The 23,782-nt window shown below is 41.2% G+C and overlaps 1 protein-coding gene across 3 annotated transcripts in view; it reads left to right on the forward strand.

The window, feature by feature from the left end:
- MACROD2 (mono-ADP ribosylhydrolase 2) overlaps nt 1-23,782 on the forward strand; it is a 1,992,245-nt gene that overhangs the window by 1,807,774 nt on the left and 160,689 nt on the right. For 2 of the 3 annotated variants that reach the window (XM_060078113.1, XM_060078115.1), the window contains exons 10-11: nt 13,629-13,673; nt 20,813-20,896. In XM_060078113.1, the coding sequence (XP_059934096.1) occupies nt 13,629-13,673; nt 20,813-20,896 (129 nt within the window). The remainder of the gene's footprint in view (nt 1-13,628; nt 13,674-20,812; nt 20,897-23,782) is intronic. The other variant, XM_060078114.1, reaches the window with a different exon arrangement.

The raw sequence follows: 23,782 nt of genomic DNA on the forward strand, positions 1-23,782 counted from the left end.
AACCTTAAGCTGAAAGGCTATTTAACCGAAGCCTCAAGTAAAAAGTCTTTTTTTTTTTGAGATATCATAAGTATTGTTACCAGATCTAGATGAGGGGACAGCACTTCTTTTCATATATTTTTCACCTTTAATCATGAGGATAGACTATTTCTCCAAGAATATTTTTCTAATATTATATCCTCTGGCAAACAGACACGATTTTAAAAAAATTTTTACCTGAATCTATTCTTCCAAAGCTAAAAAGAGAAAGGTATAGTCAGCCTTTCATATTCACAGGTTCCATATCTGTAGAGTCAACCAACCATGGATTGACATATTTAAAAAAAAAAATTTTTTTAGGAAGTCCCTAAAAGCAAAACTTGAATTCACTGTGTACTAAGCATTTACATAGCATTTACATTGTATTAGGTACTATCAGTAATCTAGGAATGATTTAAAGCATATGAGAGGACAAGCGTAGGTTATATGCAAATAATACACCATTTTGTACAAAGGACTTGAGCATCCCGGGGTTTTGGTATCTGCATAAGATACCTGGAACCAATCTCCTTCAGATACTGAGGGATGACTGTATTCACCCTACCCCTCCTTCATCCCCCTTCTCACTCATTTTATAAGTTTTCCTCATCCACCATCAGTATTACATGCTTCCTGTGTGCCCAAGGCTTTGATCATGGCTGCATTTAAAATACAGTTCTTATAAGATGCCCGAAGTGGCAAGTATTGTACAGAACAGCTGGAAGACAATATCAGCAAATAATCAAGTACAGCACTGAAATAATCATAATACCAGGATTTCTGAGGCAAATACACACAAGAATCAGGGTGGTTAAGCTAAGTTTCATGATGAATGTGGCACTGCATTGGGCTTTAAAGGATGAGCAGGAGCAGAGAAGTGATGCCAAATGTTGTGTAAGTGACACAGAGGAAGAAGGTCAGTTCAGATGGGAGAATCTGGGAAATAAGTAAGATGGTTACATTCGATGTGTGAATCCTTGACTCAGAAATGGTGACACTCATCACCATGTAATAAGCAGTTGGACATAAGAGTAAGCCTTTTAATGCGAGAGTAACATGACAGATCCTGTATTTAAGAAGGATTAATTCATTCCTCACTAAGAGACTGGCCTTCCAATAATAACCCAATGGCATAGGTTCATCATCTGCTTTTCTTGGGATGGTAGTGAACAGAGGCTGAAGAAAGCTCAGTCAGTTGCCCAAAGTCACATAATTGGGTATTTCTGACCTCCAATCCTTTCTACTATGCAATGTTTCTTCCCATAGCAATCTCAAAAATGTGGACAATTGTTTGAAGCTCGACTTTCTGCTAAAAGAAGTCATACATTATCAATTTGTTGTAATAGTGCTGGAGTTTCTGACAAGCGTGTGTGCCTCCAGCCACAGGGCATATCCACATTTCCTTCCTCTTCTTACCTGCTCCCCAGTCATCAGTTTTCCAAGAGCATTAATGAAGCACAGGATGCCATGATCTGCTAAGGTTTTCTTTACTCTTGCTGTTTCAGCACAATGGTCAGAAGGCCAAGCTTGAAGGCACTGGTGACAGGGGTGGTGAAGATCTGAAAAACCTAACTAATGACTAGTGAAGAGCCTAGTACATAGTCAAAACCATCTATTTATTGGGGAAAACCCACTGGGCTTGTTATCACAAGAAACATTTTCTGTTCCTGTGACAACCACCTTAGAGCCGTGTGACTTTGTGTCTGTTGTTTAATCTTTCCATGCTTCAGTTTTGTCCTGTGCACACACAGTAATAGGATATTTCCAAATAGAATGAATAACAATGTAAATGAATATTCAGAGAGGTGTCTAGACCAAGGATCATACATTTTAAAATATGCGTGTTTATTTCTTATTATAATTTTAAAAGGAGGTATTTCAATGATTGTGACCTTCTTTTAAAATATATATATAACCTCTTAAAATATATATATATATAACTTTTTATTACAATAGTAGTACAGATTTGTAGTAAAAAATAGAGAATCCAAAAGAAAAAATTACAAACCACCTTTTATCCTACAGTTCAGAGATGAATCACATTTTGTTGTTTATCCTTCAGATCTTTTTAAATGAAAAAGGAAAACAACCAGAAATGCAGTTTTATAACTGCAGTGTGTCACATACCACAAATTGTGAACATTTTTTCATGTCATTATATATTCTTCCATAACATAATCTTAAGAGACCCAATGTTTACCCCAAACCATACTGTTGAACTGTGAAATTATCATTGCAAATTATTCTCTACCTGTTGAATAGCACTTATAGAAAAACATCTTTATAGGTAAACATTGGCACACATCAACATTTTTTTTAGAATACTTTTCTAGAAGGGGCATTACTTTTTCAAAATGCATACAAAATCAAGATGCTTCTGTCAAATCAGCCATTGTGTTGCGGCCCTATGGGTGAGTGTCATGTACTCAGGGGACATAATTCTCAGAGTCAAAAATATGAACAATGACACCTCATGTTGAACAACCTGAGTATCTTAGTCCTTTCGGGCTAATATAACAGAAAACCGTAAGCAGGAGTCTCATAAACAACAGAAGTTTATCTCTCACAGTTCTGGAGGCTGGAATTGTGAGATCATGGTGTGAGCATGGTCAGATTCTGGTGAGGATCCACCTATGAGTTGCAGGTGTCCGTTTTCTCATTGTATCCTCACATGGTGGAAAGACAGCTCTCTGAGGTCCCTGTTACAAGGGCACTAATCCCATTCATGAGAGCTCCACTATCATGAATGGGATTATCTCCCTAATTACCTCCCAAAGTCTTACCTCCTAATACCATCTCACTGGGGGTTGGGATTTCAACATATGAATTTGGGGAGAACACAAACAGTCCGTTGTACTGAGTTTACATTCTCATGAGCAGTGTGTAGGAGTTTACTTTTCCCCCAGTCTTCCCAATGGTGTATATTCTTATGTTATCAATTTTATACATGAAATAAGCTAATTAATGGGTAACAAAGTGCATTTCTTTTATTACTAGTATAGCTAATCCCCCTTTTCAGTTGTTTGTTACATCTCTAAATGTCTTATGTGAAATTGCTAATCATATCTTTTGCACATTTATATTGACTATTTCATATTCATCTTATTGATTTGTAAGAACTATTTGTATATCAAAACTATTAATCTTTTCAAATGTGTGTTGCAAATAGTTCCCCAGATTGTCATTTGTCTTCGTGATGTTAGATATTATTCTTTTATAACCAAAACCAAGAAGAAAGGTAGAAGTAAAGACAAAAGAAAGATGAAAGAAAATGTAAAATAAAAGGGGGAGGAGAATAGAAAGAAGGGAAGAGGAGGAGATGAAAGGAAGAAAGAATGAAGGTTAAAAAAAAGAAAGCAAAGAAGAAACCTTTTTATACAAGAGAATGAAGTTGAAAACTAAAAACTCACAAAAGTCCTTGATTTTAATCCTATGTACTTGATCCCATAGGACATCATTATTTCTAAATGGAAATGTTCTTAGTTCTTCTCCTCAGATATTTTTTTTGCAAAGCAATCTGCTTCCTGATTTACTGGATGTGGTAGGAGGAGAGATGCCTTAACCACCCCTCACCCCGCAAAGGTGCCTTCATCCCCAGAATTTGTGAATATGTTAGGTTACATTGCAAAGGGGGAAATAAGATTGCAGATGGAATTAAAGCTGCTGATTAGCTGATATTAAAATAGGGATGTTATCCTGGATTATCTGAGTGAGCCAATATAATCACAAGCATCTGTAAAAACTGGGAGAGGGAAGCAGAAAGCAGAGAGCCAGAGGGAGACATGACTGGAAGCCTGTTCAGAGAGAGGCAGCGTTGCTGGCTTTGACTGTGGAAAAGGGCGCCACAGCTAAAAGGAATGTGGGTGGCCTCTAGCAGCTAGAAAGCTGAAGAAACAGATTCTCCCCCAGAGCCTCCAGAAAGGAATGCAGCCCTGCTGATGTCTCGATTTAGCCCAGTTAGATCCACATCAGATTTCTGACCCACAGAACTGTAGCATAAGAAATTCGTGTTGTTTTAAGGCACTAAGTGTGTAGAAACTTTTTATAGCAGCACCAGTAAACTAATCCATCAGTTGTCTTTGAATAAGGAAAAAAACACAAGCAAAGCTGTTGACCCAGTCTGAATTTTACTTTTTTTTTTAAATGGCATACTCAGTGTATAGAAAAATCTACAGAATGAAAGAATTCAAATTTTTCTTTAATTATGCATATTTACGGGGACTTGGCACTTTTGTGCTCATTTGTACACTTTTACTGTCTGGATTGCATCGATGGTTAGAATTATACAAGACATGCTTTCTGTAATGTGACATAAATGAGTTGATTGCCTTCTTAGGAAATGGGAGCTAACTATTTCCACCTGATGGGCCTCAAAAGCTACAAACACATTTTGCCTTCAGTGAAAATCCAGTGAAGTGTTGCTGTAACCAAGCAGCCTGAATGCAGGAACAAGCAGCAGGCATAGACAGAAAGCAATCTGTCTCTTCAAACGGGGGGGAATGTGCAGTGTGTGTAGCAAATGCTGATAAACAGCAGAACAAACAAAGACCTGGAAACACAAGCCTTGACTAAGCAGAGTTTGATCTCATTAGGAAGTTCTGATAAAAGATAAGACAAGGAACTTCCCTGGTGGCTCCAGTGATTAAGGATCTGCCTGCCAATGCAGGGGACATGGGTTTGATCCCTGGTCTGGGAGGATCCCACATGCTGCAGAGCCACTAAGTTTGTGCACCACAACTACTGAGCCTGCACTCTAGAGCCCGGGAGTCACAACTACTGAAGCCCATGTGCCCAGAGCCCATGCTCTGCAACAAGAGAAGCCACCACAATGAGAAGACTGTGCACCACAGCAAAGAGGAGCCCCTGCTCGCCACAACTAGAGAAAGCCCGCACGCAATGACAAAGACCCAATGCAGCCAAAAAACTTAATTAATTAATTTTTAAAAAGATAAGACAAAATGCTGCTGGGAGAAGGGGGGATGCTATAGGCATCTTTACAAAGCCCCCTACAAGGTGCTTTTGAAAGACACTTGGAACATCCTGGGTAGACTGGTTTCTGTTCTGTAGTTGAAAACATTGAGGCAAATGCAGGAAAAAGTAATAACTTTCGAGGAATAGTGTATGAATGAAATAATTCATAATAAGTCACACACAGAAATAAGAATAAAGATAAACAATAGAGTTTTTTTTAATGTTGAGCCTTCTTTCAATTTATTTTTATTTTTGGCTGTGTTGGGTCTTTGTTTCTGTGCAAGGGCTTTCTCTAGTTGTGGCAAGCGGGGGCCACTCTTCATCGCGGTGCACGGGCCTCTCGCTATCGTGGCCTCTCCCGTTGCGGAGCACAGGCTCCAGACGCGCAGGCTCAGTAGTTGTGGCTCACAGGCCTAGTTGTTCCGCGGCATGTGGGATCTTCCCAGACCAGGGCTCAAACCCGTGTCCCCTGCATTAGCAGGCAGATTCTCAACCAGTGCGCCACCAGGAAAGCCCTAGAGTTTTTTTAAGTTTATTTTATTGAAGTGTAGTTGATTTACAATGTTGTGTTAATTTCTGCTGTACAGCAAAGTGATTCAGTTATATATATATATATATTCCTTTTCATATTTTTTTCCATTATATTTTATTATAGGATGTTGAATACAGTTCCCTGTGCTATACAGTAGGACCTTGTTGTTTATCCATCCTGTGTATACTAGTTTGCATCTGCTAATCCCAAATTCCCAATCCATCCCTCCCCAACACCCCTCCCTTTTGGCAACCACAAGTCTGTTCTCTATGCCTGTGAGTCTGTTTCTGTTTCATAGATAAGTTCATTTGTGTCATATGTCAGAATCCACATATAACTGATATCATATGGTAATTGTCCTTCTCTGTCTGGCTTACTTCACTTAGTATGATAATCTCCAAAACCATCCATGTTGCTACAAATGGTATTATTTTCATTCTTTTTTATGGCTGAGTAGTATTCCATTGTCTATATGTACCACATCTTCTTTATCCATTCATCTATTGATGGACATTCAGGTTGTTTCCATGTCTTGGCTATTGTTAATAGTGCTGCTGTGACCATTGAGATGCATGTATCTTTTCAAATTATAATTTTGTCTGGATATATGCCCAGGAGTGGGATCTCAGCATGGGTCTTTGAAAAGTTGTCTGTCTCCTTCCCTTGCTATTCACTCTGTAGTCCACAGCAATCACGCAATTCTCTCTACCCTGCTACCGCCACTGTCTTTGTGGAGGTTATCAGAACCCCTTCAATGGGTGGAGTTTGGTTATTGAAACCAGTGCATATTTGATCACATGACTCCGCATGACCTTTTGCAACCTTTATCTTACTCGCCTGGGCAGCCTTTATCCTGTTGACCATTCTGTCCTCCAGTTCTCTTCCTGCCAGCCCTCTCTGGTATCCTCACTGCACAGGGCCATCTCCAGCCAGGAGTCCCTCAGCATCTCCCCCTCAACACATCTAAAACTAAATCCAAAGTCTCCCCCCGACCCCATCTTCCCTCTCCTGAACCCCATATCTCAGTAATTGGTACCATCATGTACCTAGTTGGCCAAGCCAGGAACAGCAGAGCCATGCAGTTTTCTAAGCAATGCCTTTTATTTATTCATTTATTTATAAAGTAATGAGATTTGAGTGTTCCTCTAGACCAAGGACCAGCTTGGGGTGGGGCGGGGGTGGGGGGAGAAAAAACAATTTTGGCTTTTTTAAAAACTTTCTCCTGACCCTCTCAATGACGTCGCATAAAGTGGAGTTAGCAATTTGTTAGGTCCAGAGGGTCCTAGTTTTCAACCCCATAGCAAGATGCTCACTCTGAGGAATTCCTCTTTATCAGTCATTCTTTGCTTGGAATTTCTGCTTTGTCAAGTTTCTCAAGAAGCCATGAGGATACCCATATCTTCCTTACTTCATGGAAATCCTAAAAAGCTTGGAGCACTTTATTTTTGCTAATATTTCTTTTCTCTGCAAATACAAATTGCTCCTAGAAGCCCTGGATAATGAGTTATTTAAAAGATAAGGGATGCAGAAGCAGCCTGTGGTTTGAAAATCAAGCATTAAGAGAGAGGACTTGGATGCACATGAAATAAAAGCCAGAAGAAGATCATCTCAATTGTTCTGCTTGACAGACTTGCCCATATGTGTGGGTGTCCCTGAAATTTTGAGGAGGATATTGTATGATCTATTTCAAGTACCTGTCGGTTTTTTGTCCCCCTTGGGAGTGGAGAGGCTGCCTTAATAGCCCATGAAGGTAACTTTTTCCTTTGTAACACACTGCTTTTTCCATGCAACCCACAGGCCTCTTTAAAGCTAGAGCTAGTGTCCATCCATGTACATGTCCCTCAGCCAATCTAAGGGTCCTGGCCGTGGACCATGATAACCATGCCCTCCAGCTACATGCTAGCTGGGTGATTTCAAGCACGTATATCTTATAAAGAGAATAACTGTTTCTTACTCTCAACAACCATGTGGTGTGGGCATCCCTTCCCAGCATCAGTATTGGTTAGACATCCAAGTTATCTCAGCTTGGATATAAAATGAGACAGCTACTGTTTTTGAATGATTCTCCTCTCCAGCGCACAAATAGTACTTTTTAAGATGAGCTTACATGAGCATCACCTGCAGGGCTGATTAAAACAGAGTGCTTGATCCCTCCCCCAGAATTTCTGATTCAATAGATCTTTAGTGGGACCCAATAATTTGCATTTCTAACAGGTTATCAGATGATAATGATACTGCTGGTCCAGAGACCACACTTTAGCCTGAAGTTCTGTGGGGTTTTGTAGTCTGTTTGTTTGTTTGTTATTCTTTTTACTTCCCCCAAAGACTGCATTAATGATGGGAACTCTAGGCAAGTACAGGAGTAAGGCATGTCCCAAGCCATTGCAAAACACATGGTATACTTTGTTTTTCAACAAGTGTGGGACTCTTTGTTACTGAGAAATGAGCTGCTTCTCTGAAGACAGATATCTTTAAGACAACAATCTTTCATAGTAACTCCATCTCCCATAAAAGATGAAGTAGACTGACGTTAAAGTAGGTTACATGCTTCCTTATGAAGGAGTTTCTGAAGTGCATAAAGCTAGGTGTTACTGAAAACTGGTTATTTATGGGAAACTAGTTGTCTTTCAAATTTGTTTTTGACCAAAATAAGAACTTTAGTCATATTTGTACTTTTATGCAGAATTCAATAGGATAATCTGACAGAGAATGATGTACTGAATAAAAATTGTATCCATTCTGAAACTGACATCAAAGAGGCCCCTTAAGATGAAATGAAGCCTTAGTCTCTGGGTGGTCTCTGCTGAGGAAGGCAAGGGGATTTTCTGGAATTGGCATTTCTGAACACACAGAGCAATAACAGCTGATGGATTGCTCTCTATTTTGAAATGGTATCACTCTGGCTGAGAACCTTTTTTTTTTTTTAATTTATTTTTGGCTGCGTTGGGTCTTCGTTGCTGCACGCGGGCTTTCTCTAGTTGCAGGGAGCAGGGGCTTCTCATCGTTGCGGTGCGTGGGCTTCTCATTGTGGTGGCTTCTCTTGTTGTGGAGCACGGGCTCTAGGCATGCGGGCTCTAGTAGTTGTGGTTCGCAGGCTCAGTAGTTGTGGCTCGCAGGCTCTAGAGCTCCGGCTAAGTAGTTGGGATGCATGGGCTTAGTTGCTCCTGCGCATGTGGGATCTTCCTGCACCAGGGCTCGAACCCGTGTCCCCTGCATTGGCAGGCAGATTCTTAACCACTGAGCCACCAGGGAAGTCCCTGGCTGAGAGCCTTTTATTTTTGTCCTCTAATGAAGAAGTATGATGTTTGAAGAACTGTTAAAAAGGGCAGATCTCTGCCCATGCTCCATCCATCTCTTAACTGCTTCCCAATTTTGAGTGACATGACTCCCCATTTCCATAGGCTATCATCTTCTTTTATACATTGTCTTTTGGTTCCTGCTTTTGTTCAAAAAAAATTCTTGCTAGAAATGTGTTGCATAACTATGGCTCAGGTGAGCACATTATATAGAATAACGTTGAACTAAAGCGGATTTCATTCATAAGTAATGGCACTATAGGTACTTTGTGGGCCAAAGTACTCTTGCTTGATTTTAACACAAATACCAAAATATTAAGGCATTTATTTTTAGTAAATTTCTCTCATGAAAACATGTTCTCACTCAAAAGATGGTATGTCATTCCTCTGCCTAAAGTTGCTTAGTTCTCAGGATGAATTTAAAATGCTTTAACCTGATATACTAATCAAGATTCTTCATAGAAACAGAACCAATGATATGTGTAGGGAAAGAGATATAAGGAATTGGCCCCCACAGTTATGGAGGCTGACATGTCCCCAGATCTGCAGTTGACAGGTGGAAACCCAGGAGAGCTGATGGTCTCATTCCAGTAGGAGTTTGAAGGCGTAAGAACCAGGAGGGCCAAGGATGTAGTTTCAGTCCAAATGCCAACAGTCTTGAGACCCAGAAAGAGCCCATGTTCCACTTTGAGTTCAAAGGCACAAAACATTCAGTGTCCCAGCACAAAGGTAGTCTGGCAGAAGGAGTCCCCTCTTACTTGTGGGAGGGTCAGCCTTAACAGATTGGATGAGGTACATCCATATTAGGGAGAACAACCTGCTTTACTCAGTCTATGGATTCAAATGTTAATTTCATCCAGAAACATCCTCCCAGACACTCCCAGAATAGTGTTTGGCAAATGTCTGGGCACTCCATGGTCTAGTCATGTTGATACATAAAAATTAACCGTCATATTCAGCATGGAGCATAGAAGATCCTTTAATAGCTAGAACAGATCACTTTAACCATAGTTCCTCCTGTAACTCTTCCCTTCAGCCATTCAGAGCTAGTTTTATTTCCGTAAAAGCATCTTGGCTATTCATATCCAGGTGTTTTTAGCTGCTTTTCCCTCTGCTTGAGTGCGATTACCCTTGTTGCGATTACCCTTGTCTTAGTTTGAATACCCATACCCCACCCCGGAAGCAGACTTGAAACACAAAGTCAAGTGGAAATCATTTATTTGAGAGAAATATCAGGAAACACCAGCAGGGGAGTGGAGAAGTAAGGCAAGGAAAGGAAGGAAGGCAATAATGTTAAGTTTTAAGCCCATTACCACTAGTCCACTGGGACTCAATCCTATGGTTGGGATTGGGGAGATTCTAGGAGACAGTGTAGAACATGCCACGTGAGAAGTAAGGGAGCTGGAGGCCTTATATGCAAATCCTGTCAGTCATTTTGTGAAAGGCTGCCCTGGGCAGGGGATGGTAATTCCATGACACAGCAATTCAGAGAAAGCCCTCAGGCAAAGATACCCAGGGGCTGGTGGCTGGAGGTCAGGCTGGCAAAGCACTGAAGCGTGAAGGAGCAAGGGGTATAGGCAGGGCACCCACACCTACTGGGCACCTAGTGCAGCTTTCACTTCCCCCTAGCTAACTCCAGCTCACCCTTTGGACTCAGCTTAAGCCTCACTTCTTCTGGAAACCATCCATAGACCTCTCTGGCTTAGCTGCCTCTTGTCTGTTTCCCAATAGAACTTCTGCTCACCTGTATCAGGGAATCTGTTACTTCTTCTTCTGATTGTTGTCTTACTTTTCTATGCCACCCACTTCTTTGTGAACTATTTGAGGGAAGGGACTGTCACATTGTATCTCCAGGGCTTTGCATAGTTCTGGCACATGGTGTTGGCCAATAAATGTTTAGGTAGTAAAAGTAGTAATCATAATGACATGATAACAGTAACAGCCAGTATTTATTGATTGTTCCTTCTGTGCAAGCACTTTACATGTATTACCAGCTCTAGAAGAATGGTAATTTTATTAACCCTATTTTCCAGATGAAGAAGCTGAGGAGTAGGTTTACATAATTTGCCCAAGTTTGCCCAGCTATACATAGTTTGGCCTGGAAGTGAACCCAAGCAGTCTGAATATAGGTCCTGGATTTATTCTTAACTTCTGTATGAATAAATGAGTGAGTGAATGAATGAATGAATAATAACACCAAGTCTGATCCTTCAGCACCTTGGGAACATTCTGGGGATGATGCTATCAGTACAGTCTATAAAGTTCAAATATCAACTCTGATGTCACATTTCTGAGAACCCTTCCCAGTAGCCTTGACTGGAAGCATCTGTCCCTCCTCTGGTACCTTTTGTAATGGCACTGACTATTCCCTACCATATGTTCAAATTTCTCTGTGCGTCTTAGTTTCCTTACTATTGATAAGTTTCTAGATAAGTTTCTACTTAAGTGTCTGATTCATCTTTGTATTTTCTGTTTCCCCAAACACCAAGCCTTGCACCTACTAAGCTACCAATGAGTGTTTGTTAGAAGGACAAATGGACACCTGGGGGACAATCAGAGAGATGTTTGACGTTTCCTTTATTTTCCCCTAGAAACTGTACAGACTCTTTTCCATCCCACTCTGAGATTCCAGAGAGTCTGTTGTCATGGAGATGGTTCTAGATATTTTAGTCGGTTCTGGAAAATAAAATTCTGTTTAAATATATTAAGTTCAGAAAAGAATCTGTGAAGAGTTTACTTTGTAGCATTTAGATAATCATTTGGTTAGAAATCACATTTCTAAGAAATAGCTATTCTTCCTCTTAAAATTATATTCATAGAAAGAATGAAAGAAAGAAATTATGCAGAAAATCACTAATGTTTCTAACAGTCTGAATGGAAGAAAATTTACTTCTTTAAAATTTAACTGTGACCATCAAGAATTACCTTTGTAACACCTCAAATTAAAGGCATTTTCCATTCCTACTAGTATATTGCTAATCGTCATTAATAATTAATACTTAGAAGAGTACCATATTGAATAAATTTGGCTAGGAAGTTGCAAATCTTTACTGAGTCCTTATTGTTTACAGACTATCTTCTAGATACATGCTGTCCTAATATGTAAGAGATACTTAGAAATATAAACATAAGAATTCTCCAATTTGACTAATAAAATATCAGAGAAAAGTAAAAAACAAAGCAAAACAAAAAAAGTCTGAAATTTAATTCAGCAGAAATTTCTTTATTGATTCTACTGTGTAATCAATTGCATTAGGTGCCAGGGAATACAAAGGAACATAAGACATAAGCTTTATCTTTGAAGAATTTATGACCTAGAAATGGGTCTATGGAAGACAGGTAGGTTAACAAGTAACAAGACTGTGGGATTTGATGGTAATAATAACTATTATTTAGTACTTAATGATGTTTCAGTAGCTGTCCTAGTGCTTTATGTGGTATTATCTAATTTAATCCTTATAGCACCTCTCTGTGGGAGGCACTGTTATTATTCCCACTTTACAGCTGATGAACCTGAAACTCAGGAATATTAGGTAATTTCTCCAAGATCAGATACCTAGTAAATGAGTGGTTATAGGGTCCAGTATGCACATCTAAGCCTAAAGGTCCTTAAAGTCCATACTCAGAAGGCAGTAAAAGTAAGGTATCAAAGGGGACACTATTCAGATGTTATGGTGCCTCAGCCTGGCCTGGAAGGATGAGTGTGAGTAGAGGTGGAGAAAAGCATTTCTTCCAGGACTGAGGCAAGTATGGGAAGCTAAAGGAAACCTTAAAAAATAGGGGAGAAGGTCAAGTGTTGTCATGTGTGTAGGTGGCAGCATGAGTGGAACAGGGGTGGTGAAACTGAGAAAGGTGTTTGGAACCAGATCTTGTTGGCCTTGAGTGTTACCCCAAAGAGTCTAGACTTTTCTCATTAGACAGAGAAGAATCACTGAATGGTTGTGAACAAGATCAGAATTGTATTTCAAGATTGATTTGGCAGCTATGTGTAAAAGGAATTGGTGTCAGAAGTGGGAAGAAGAAAAGGGCAGTTGGGAAACCACAAAACAGGGAAGGTGAATGGCATTGAGAGCTGGAATTTGGGTTATAATAATGTGAGCAGAGAAGAAGAAACATGGAAATAGGACAGGATTTGGCACCTCCTAGATGTGAGGAACACTTAAGGAGAAGAGATGATAACACATATTAGTTCAGAAAAGCAAATATGTCATTCAGCAGGCAGAGGAAGCACACATCTGTGTCCAGTTAAAGGAACCTACAATGGGAGATGAGATGAGGGGAGTTAAATGGGGATGGAGCAACTGGTGGGAGCACGTGAAAGCACATGGTTAAAGGTGTGGATTTGCGTGTGTAGCAAACAAGCACTTTTTCTGGTGCAATGCAGGGGTTGGACATTCTGTCAGCTTAAAACCAAATAGTGATGCCTGCATTTTCTCAGAAACTTGAGGTGAGCATACATACCTTTAATAAATGCAGAAAATGTGGCATTTAAAATCTGTGATTTTAATATTTTTAGGAATTAAAATGACCGAAGTGACCATATATAAGTTTGATAATTAAAACAAATTATTTCATATATAGTTTATTATAAATATGTAATAATTTTTAAAGGAAATGTAAACCCTAGGTGTTAAATTGTGCTCTAATGTGTATACTTTCTTCTTAATTTAGCATGATAATATAAGACAGTAGAAAGGCATAATTTAACTCTCTCTTTTCTACTGTTTTCTTCAATTTTTTATTAGTCAAATTGGAGAATTCTGGTGTTTCTAGCTTTCATATGAGTCTTTCTTTGTTTTATTTTTTAATAGATGATAATAATGAAGAAGAAGACATTGACATGAAAGAAGATTCAGGTATTAAATTTATAATTTTATTCTTACAGGATAGGCAAGGATCATTTTGTTGTTTATGTACACCTCATATTTTCCCAAGAAAGACAAAATAAGGTTAATAAAATAGAAATGTACACTCAAGGTTATAAAATAAGGAAATGTTATTATAAAATAACAGCTAATGCAGTTATGGTATTTAAACATTAAACTTGAATTTGAGCTTCCTGATAGCTAAGGTAAAAATGGAACATGATGTTGTAGTTAATAGAGGTGTGTAACAAATCACCCCCAAAACTTAGTGTCTAAAACACCCACTTATATGCTGAAATGTTCTGTGGGTCAGGAATTCAGACCAAACACAGCAGGAGTGATTTGATAATACTACTCCACAAAATCTGAGGCCTCAACAGGAAGACTTAGCAGCTGGGGGTTAGAATCATCTGAAGATTTGTTCACCCATATGTCTGGCTGGTGATTGACAGGGCTGTTAGCTGAGACCTAAATTGGGGCAGTTTTCTGAAGCACCTGTGCATGACCTCCTTCTGTGACCTGGGCTTCCTCCCAGCGGCCAGCTTCCTTTTGTTTTTTCTAGAGAGAGTGAGCAAGCCAGACACATATCCCTTTTAAGACTCATCCTCAAGGATCCCATATAATTACTTCCACCAAACTCTTTTCTTTGGAGTGGTTATTCACAAGCCCACCCAGGCTCAGAGGAGGAGAGAATAGACTCAGTTTCCTGATGGGGAGCAGTGAGGTTCTACACAGCAGGAAGGACCTGAAAAATGGCTGAGGCCATCTTTGGAAAATGCGTTCTCTACATATGATGTATTGCTCTCATTATCAGAAAGTGAGATACATGCCTACTCCTCAAAAACAACCAGTGTTTGGTGAGAGAAATCTAGTGGTTAACAGCATTGGCTCTGGCCTGAGATCAATATGAACTTGATAGTGAATGCATGAAGCAATAGGACTGGATTCAATCCTAGCTCTTCCACTGAATGACTTTGAATTAGAGTTTTCTGTATAAGCCTCAGTTTACACTTCTGGGGGTCAATAACTCCTACTGTACATTCTTGTTTGGGGGACTAAATGAGATATCATACCTTGGACCATAGCAAATGCTCAGTGGATGATTGCTTTTTTCTCTCAGTATATCAGACAGATATTAGAAGGCATAGGGCTTAAGTCTCTGGGATGAGAGCCCCATGTTTCTCATTTCAGCAATAACACTGCTCTAGACATGAAATGGAGCCAGTTTTCAAAACTGAAATAGATATCTTAGAGACCCTAATTTTGTGTGACCTCCTGTTGCTGCCAGAACTCCTTACAAATCACTGACAACCTGGGTCTGAGCAACTCCACGAACTCTTTAAACCGTGAGGCAGACAGTCTCGTTGGGCAAGGTTTGGTTAAGATCGTCCTTTTCCTTGTGAAGTTACATCTCTCCCTCACCTGACCTCCCACTGTCTTCATGAAGGAATAGCATCAGTTCCTTTCCTTCATAACAGTTCACTGGAACAGTGACTGTAGCTTCTATCCACTCTTGTTCCTGTGGTCTCCCCAGGACCATGGACTCAGAGGGCATGAGAAGCAGACGGAGGATCTCAAAGTCAGGAGCAGGAATGGAAGAGGTAGAATAGGGACTATACAGCAGCTCTGGGTTCCCTACCTGTATCCCCTGGGCTCTCACTGTTGTTGTATAATACCAACAGCTTTCTAAGGAAAGTTCTTGTGACTTTCAGCTGAGTGCTTGTCTCTGTTCATGAAAGAAAACTCAAAGTACCAGGGAGTTAATTTCTCTGGAGCAGACCTCAGCCAAGGTTGGCCGACAGTTGATTGATCCAACCAGCCTCTTGCGGGACACATCTGAGGCATGTCCTAGACCAGTGCTGCTCAGTAGAAATACAACGGCAGCCTCAAATGTGAGCCTGATACATAATTTCATATTTTCTAGTAGTCACATTGAAAAGGGTAAAAAGAAAACAAGTGAAATTAACTTAATATTTCATGTAATATAATATATCAAAAATATTATCGTTTCAACATATAATCAATATAAAAATTATATTAGTCAGATATTTTACATTCTTTATTTTTCCATACTAAGTTTTTGAAATTTGTATGTATTTCACACTCACATTCCAAATCAGACTATTCACATTTCAAGTATCATTGGCAAAATGTAGTATTGGACAGTGGGATTCTATACCATCGCCCAGAGGCTCCCAGCAGTATTGAGCCCTGATTGTCCACAACAGGACTTTCTCATTAACACACTAACTGGTTGTCCTCCCTTTCCAGTCTTACTTCCCTACTCCCCCTCTGGCGCTTCCTGAGGTAATCTCTCAAATTAAGTACTTGCACTCAAACCCTTCTCTCAGTGTCTTCTTCTGAGAAAATTCAACATAAGACAAGGGCTCTGCCTGCCTTTTGTAAGACATAAAGCCCAAGGCAAAGTTTCAATTAAAATATCAATTCCTGTACTTAGGTAGGATATCTTATTATTTAAAAGAACCATAGGTTGAAAAAAGACTTTAAGCGGTCACCCTATCTTAGATTCCATGAATTTAATATTAATGCTTGCATTTCATGTGTATGAATGTAGCCTGCTCATGTGAGGTATCACTGGAATATCCTTCAGTCATGGGGAGCACTGCCCTTTCAGCCAGACAGTTTAAGGAGCTTATCTTGCTAAGGATCATTTGCCTAAAGTGACATAAGTACACATTTCTAGGCAAAGGGAGTTGACTTCTTAATGAGATGCAGCTAGCTATCCGAACCGCTGAGTGAGTTCAAGGAAATCATTATTAATGCTAATGCAGAGCCCACAAGGTTGGAGTCAGCATTTGAGGTTTGGAGGCCTTACGTGGGTCATTATTTCTGATTTTAGTCCCACCACGTGTCCTGCGGGTTTTGTCTCCAGCAGCTGGATTCAGCTGTTCATGTCACACTGAATGGCCCAAGGATGCTAAGTCACTCAGGCAGAATGGGCTTGGGAAGCTGTTCTCCATTCCCAACATCTGAGTGCTGAAATCATGGGGGACTGTGCGCAAAATGGGTCCATGGAGGCCCAGCTGGCCTTGCTGAATATTGGTGAGCAGGCTGGCTTCCGTTCAGTCTCACGCTCAGGTGTGCTGGTCTCTGAGAAGGGTGTGATTGAGCCTCCGAAGAGGCTGGCCTTCCCTCTGCCCTGCATCACCTCTTCTTCTCATACAAGTAGAAATGCTGGAAGAATTTGTAAGAATACAGTTGACGCTAGTGAAGGGCTGCTTGGGTGAGAATCAACCAGCCAGCAAATGCTAATGAACGATAGTGGGTAATAATTTGGATCTCAAGAACCAGTGAGGTGCTGGGAAACGTACTCTCTGGGTGGGGGGGGAGCCCCAATTTGAAGAGTTTTCAGAGTTCTTGGGTATAAATATGCCTACCATGGTATTGTTCGAGCTGCCAAACATGAGTCCAATGAATGTAGGACTGGAGGAGAGAGAGATCCAACCAGCTGGGGCAGTCTGGCTCAGATCAGCCCCAGCACACTTCTGCCGAGCCAGGTTTTGAGTGTGTAGCTTGTGCCAGTCACTCAACATACATGAACTCACTTAAGATATGCACCAGCTCTAAGAGAAGGGGACTGTTATTATCCAAGGCTTAGGGGGAATTAGTTCCTTGGTTATATAGTAGAGACAGAATCCCAGTATCTAGGTCTAACCCGAAAGCTCACATTCTTAACGCTTGTGCTCCTGTCTCTAGACTCTAGTAGTAAAAGGAGAAGCAAAAGCATATCAAATGGTATCAGATAAGGTCATCCTAAGGAGAGGCTCTGCCCCCAAGGGAGGTGGTAGAAGCCGACTGACTTAAATGCCTAGGATCCTTTTTAAGTCCTTTAATTACTTAAGCCGAGCATAGTAAATGTTTCCCTATGTCCTTTCATTTCCAAGACCATGCACTCTTGAAAGGGACCGCAACCTGAGCCCCAAGGACAGAAAATCAGCAGCCACCTATGGCAGGTCAGCCACCTAAGAGCCCGGAGCACAGTTGAGCTCCTCAGGGAGCAAAGACATGCTCATAGCAACACCCCAGCGTTCCAGCCTCTGCCAGAAATAGAGGCAACAGAGACAGTATGATACAGTGTCAAGGAGAAGCATGGGGTGCTATTGAGGAATGTTCCTCTAGCCTCCCCCAGGCCAAGAGGGAGAGTAGAAACATGGGCACAGAGGCCATATGTAGCAGTGACTTTCATTTAAGTGTCTCCATAGGTGTTATGAAATGATACTATACTATGTCATAGACGACTGCTCGTAATTAACATGTATCCGTGCCCACCGACCACCCCAGGAGTGCCCTACGACTTCTTCAGAAGGGAGGCACTAGTACTTTTGGGGTAAATAGCTCAAAATGTGGGCAAATAGATGTCTTTTTAAACCTCACCCCTTCCCCAAGAATTCCCATTCAAGTGGGAAATCAAGAATGCAGAATTTAATTCTCAAAAACTCACTTTCAGGAAATGCTGGCTTGGAGTTGAACTCCCAGCAATGGAAACTCTCCTCTTGGTCCCAGTTGTAGATGATGCATTTCAGGGCATGGGAGAGTTAGAGTCTTCTCCCAGAGATATTGCAAGTGTTACTCTGCTCATTTTATGGATCCCTTTGAACCCAGCATCTGTGCTCAGTGAGCTGTTCCAAGCATCTCATTTCTGTTTTTGCTGAACCCATTCCGAAGGGTCAATATCCATCTCGCACCTGGTGACAGAAAGCTGAGGGAGTTGCTAATGTAGTCGCTGGCAACATTTTTCACCCTGGTCGTGGTAATGACCTGGGATGTGACTGCCTTGCAACCACAGAAAGCCTAACGCTAGTGCCCAAAAACCTTTGTAGTCCATAATGCCAGAGTTTTTAATAGCACATCTATCAAATGCATTTGTTCTGTTCTTTTTATAATAAATGGGAAAAGAAAAATGAGTCGCCATAACTCTGTAGTGTAGTTATAGAATCCTGGAGTAGGTAACAGCTGCTAAAAGGGTGAGAATTACGCACAAGCCCCATTACATCTTGGCCTTAAAGAAAGGCCTGGGTGAAGGGGATATAAAACAGAATTTGAAATGAAATTCTCAAGGCACTGCCAGACACTAGTGACACAAGAGAGATTACGGAAGACAAATGCCCTTTCTCGTGGAACTTATATTCTCAGAGTAGGGGGTGTTTGAGAAGGGAGACATACATTAAAGAAATAAACAAGGGGACAAGATAATTTCAGATACACCAGGTGATGTGTTTGCGAGAGATTTTCCTTGCAAGCACCCTTCAGGTTAAGTAGTCAGGGAAGGCCTTTCTTGGGAGCTGAATTTAATCTGAGATTAAAAGTTGGGAAGGAGGTAGATATATGAACATATGTGTCAGGGGAAAGGCAGAGCAGCAGGTGTAAAGTTCCTGAGGCAGGAACCAGCCTAGAACTGATGGAAGAAATGATTGAAGGGAGTTAATAAATCTGAAGCCAAAGAGCAAGTGGGAGATGAGGCTAGTGTGGTAGGTGGAGCCCAAGTGACATGTTGTCCTGGACCATGGAATTGGATTTGGATCTTATTCTAAGAGCAATGGTTTTTAAACAAGCAAGCAAGTGATGTGATCTGGTTTATGTTTAAAAGATAAGTCTGGCTGCTACATGGAGAATAGATTGTAAGGAGATTAGAAAGCTAGAAGTTAGAATTCAGGTTGTTGTAGTAACCCAGGTAAGAGATGCTGCTGGTTTAGACTAGGACGCTGATTGCAAAGAATGAGCACAGTAGAGGAATATGGGATCTATTTTAGTGCAGAGCTAATAGGACTTATTATGATGGGATCGCTTTACTGGAAAAGTAATCGAAGAGAAATATGAAGGATAATACCTTGGTTTTTGGTATGAATTCCTGGGTAGATAAGTCATACCACCCCTTGAGATGTGGAATACTATAGAGAGAACAGGCTTGCAGACATCAAGAGTATCGTTCTGGCTGTGTTGTTTGAAATGCCTAATGGGATTATTTACATAAATTTGAAATGCCTGATGGGAGCTGAGTAAAGGGGAACCATTAGAGAAGAGTGGGGTTCAGGTCAATCCCAGCCCTGAAAGGACAATGGGGAGGAGGTGGTTGTTACAGGGAGCAGAAGACAGAGAGGGCTGTGAAGAGAAGGTCAACTGACAGAAGCTGTGACCTTAGATTGAGGGAGACAATCAGCCCTTGAAGACTACTGGTAGCCTAGGAAGTAAATGCCCTGGGCTCCCCATTGGCTGGATCTAACAGGAAGCCAGTGAGCTGGGGAGTTCGTTGGTGCGGTCCATAGAGACCAGTCTCCCAGAGCACAGGGGGCTGGGGATGGGTGGGTGAAGGGTGGAAAGTGGATCTGAAAGGGCAAACAGAAGACATCCAGTCCAAATGCAAAATAAGATGCCACATGGGCCATTGAAGGCATAAGCTTTGAGAAGTGGAAAGACCAGGACTGGAGATATAAATTAATGCCTAACAAAGTATCCGATACCCAAATGGGATGAATTCAATGATAGTTTTCCCAAAAAGTGTCTTCAGAATTTATATTACTAGCCTCCTTGGATAGACTTGGTTGGGGGACCATTGAGAAGAGTGAGAAGCATAATAATTTAATTGGGGACATATAGAAGTTTTTTAGAATCTGGACTACTAAAGAAATCTGTTCAATAGAAGGAGGATAATTTCAAGCCCCACTGTAACCCCCCAAAATGAGATGACTTTACAGCTCATCTAGCCCTACTTTGAGGGCTAAAATGAAATTACACAATGACAACTGTCAATTAATCCATGAAGTTTTAAATCAAACTCTCCTGGAGAAAAACATAATAATAATTTGGGGTTGCCATGTGGAAAATTTTTTAATTAAAAAAAAAAGCACTTAAGATTTCAAATTTGTGTGAATCATTAATAATGGCAATAAAAAAGTGTTTATGCTTAAGTTCTAAGTATAAGTCCATGTTCATTGGAGAAGCACAGGTCTTTGCCAAAATTTAGCTCGGCCATAATGACAGATAAACCTGCAATTAAGCGTCACTATATGTGTGGGCTTAGTAAGAAAAATATATTATTAAACATCAGCATAATTTTGAACCCCTACCGGTAAATGTTAAAATATAAACATAGTAAATCTTTGTGCTTCCAGAGGGGTTGGAGCCAAAAGACCGCTCTCCACCCCCCAAGAAGAGCAAAGCAAAGAAGCCAGAAGGCTCCAAGGACTCTAGTGAGGGTAAGTCCAGCTCTTCCTTTCTTAAAAAAAAATGTTCCATGAAAAGAAACTTCTGTTTAATTTTTAAATTTTGTGTATGCTCTCATATTCAGATATTTCTAAGGGTTCAAGCATCACCGGGCACTTCTTTCTCCTTTCTTAATATGTTTACTCTCCCCTGAATATGAGGATGAAATAGCAGATTCAGGTTTAGTTTGTTAAGGTAAAAACCAAATGTAAAAAATTCATTTTCTCAGTGTGACGTATCTTTCATTCCTACAAAGTGTGAAGTTGTGGGTAGTGCTTACCAGTTAGGTGCTCTGAAATCACGGAAAGGTGAAGGTCCAGACCTGTGTGTGACGAGTTGCATGGTAGCTATTGTCTTATTGGATCATTTGTTTTTCTCATGAACACATTCTGAGTCCAGAGCCAAGCCTCTGGAGTGGGAGATAGAAACGCTTCCTGTCTTTAGTGTTCTCCTCTCCTTTCTAGAAGCCAATGTATGTTTGCATTTATGCATTGAATGGGCCTGCCCAACTGGGCTCAGTTTTATGAAGAAATGACACGCCCTCTCTCTTACTTACAACATGAGTACACTTATAAGATATGCACATTTTTCACTTAAAATGGTATCTTTAGGTATTTTGTAAAGTGAGCCTCTAACCTAATGGTATGCAAGAACTTCTAACAGTGGAACATATTTATGCCTCTACTTTCTTGCCTGGAGCCATACTTCATCCACTGTGAGATGGTGAGTACAATAATACTGATGGTGTCTGCTTGGGTCTTTGGGAAAGAAGATGCCAAGATGAAGGAGAAGTGCAAGAAAGTACTGGGTGAAAGCCTGTGAGGGATGAAGTGGGGAGAAGCAGGCGAGGAAGCAGTAGGTGAATGAGAGAAGGAAGGAAGGCAGATGCGCCGCTGGAAGAGCCTCCATCTGCAAATTAGTCTGAGGCTGGGGAAGCCCAGGCAAGGACTGGATAAAAGGGCTTTTGGATTGGGCAGGAATGTCTGGGCTGCAGGGTCCCCTCCCCCCTGAGGGCTCTCTGGCTGCAAGTGGCTTGGGGAGAAAGTGACAGGAACATCAAACTGCCTTGAATCCCCAAAGTGTGGCCGCTGCTTGCCGTCAGCCAACTTGACTCCCAGCATCAGGTTGTCTCTTGAAAGGAGACCTTGAGCAGCTCACCTCCATGACTGCACAGCCTCTGTGTGCATGACGGGCTCTAGATAAGTCACGACACTGTCTTCTCCCTCATCCGGGCTCAGAACCAATTGAGGAGGCAAAGCTGTAAGAAAGTTGAAGTCAAAAATATTAGCTTCGTTACTCATGAGGTTAGACCAGAGCTCTGGTTATGCTGCCCCCAGATGGGCTCCCTAATGCTGGGTTTCACTCCTGAATATGAAAGACTCTGCCCGCTTAAAAGCAAGTGTCACTACCCTTGGTATCCTCGACTGCCTGGATAGAGGCTGCCCTGATGAGAATAAGCCAGGACATGTCCTCTCTGCAGGCAGGTGGATCTGAGAGAGACACAGCACGGGGCTGTTTCTTCTCCCAGGCTCGCCCTAGGTGAGGGGGATGTGGAGACTGGCGTGGCAGTAAATGTCCTCTGCCCTCTGGACGAGGAGCAAGGGATAAACAGTAGAAATAGTCTATGTAAAGTGCCTGGCACGGGTCTGCTTTCCATTAGCGATGGCTATTCCATGATAATTACTATCATAATCAGGACCATGATAGGGTACACATTGTCCTAATTCATTGAAATGTGCTGGAAAGTTTAGAAACGTTCGGAGAAGAACACTTAGAACCATGGAGAAGGACAGCAGCTCTCTCACTGGCCGGAGGGGGTTTGTTAGGATCTGATTGGGCGACTAGTCAGGGTTCCACCTCCTACTAGAATTAGGTCATTTCCTGGACAGTCTCTCAAGACCATGATTGGGAAATGGATTAGGGGCAGAACAACAATTGCCCTTTCCCTGGAGAGGCTCCACCACACTGAGTGGTTCCCATCCCATGTGTGACCCACATCAAAGGTGGTTTTCCAGAGCCTGAGGCTGCTGTCATTTCCAAGTGTCACATGGGGGGTGGCACACATACAGTGCAGTTCTGTCACCTGAACTAACAAGGGAATTCTTCTGAGTCACTCCTTCAAATGTGTGAAAACTTCATTATTTCCTAAATAATTTGCTTTGTTTAGGAAAACCATCTCATAATCCTAATATGACTACATGCTGTGTCTTCACCTCACCCAAATATGTCATCCCAGAATCTGCTCTGAGTCACAAAAGGGCCGTCACTGTGGATTTGTTACCAGGGGCATTTGGTCTGTGGCATCATGGTGAAATGTAAATGTTAGTCACTCTACAGAAACATGGGGATTGTGTGTTTGTTTCTAAGATGGCTTCCAAGATAAGAAAGCAAACGCTGCTGGGAAAGGAGTGAGAAAGGGAGCAGAATCTGACATGCCAGTGGTAAATGACCGCATGATAGGGGACTCGTTACTTGTCAGTATTTTGACAAAATAAACTATGTCCTGTATTCAGGTGTTGTACTGTTGCATATGTCTCACTTCCTCTTATGATTCAAAGAGTTCCAATCATTCTTTCCTACTGGATATGCAAATGGATTAGTGTATCACTGGGTAGAAGGGGAATGTGGGTCATGACCCTTCTCTGCAGTCTTCCTACTTTAGAGTTATCAGTCCTTTTCCAACTTGGTCATCTCTCTAATATGTTTTAGTAAGAGAAACTTCTGGTATTTTTATTTAGTGATCACTCAGCCTAAATCCCCAGCACTTGGCCTCATTTCACTTCTCTCCTACCTTTGGGTTCCCTGCCCTGCTTCTGACACTTACAGGTACTACTGATCACCTCAGCTCACCCTGTAATATACATTCTCAGACAGAGTCA

This window comes from Mesoplodon densirostris, chromosome 16 (assembly GCF_025265405.1).
Source record: "Mesoplodon densirostris isolate mMesDen1 chromosome 16, mMesDen1 primary haplotype, whole genome shotgun sequence".
NCBI classification, from domain to species: Eukaryota; Metazoa; Chordata; class Mammalia; order Artiodactyla; family Ziphiidae; genus Mesoplodon; species Mesoplodon densirostris.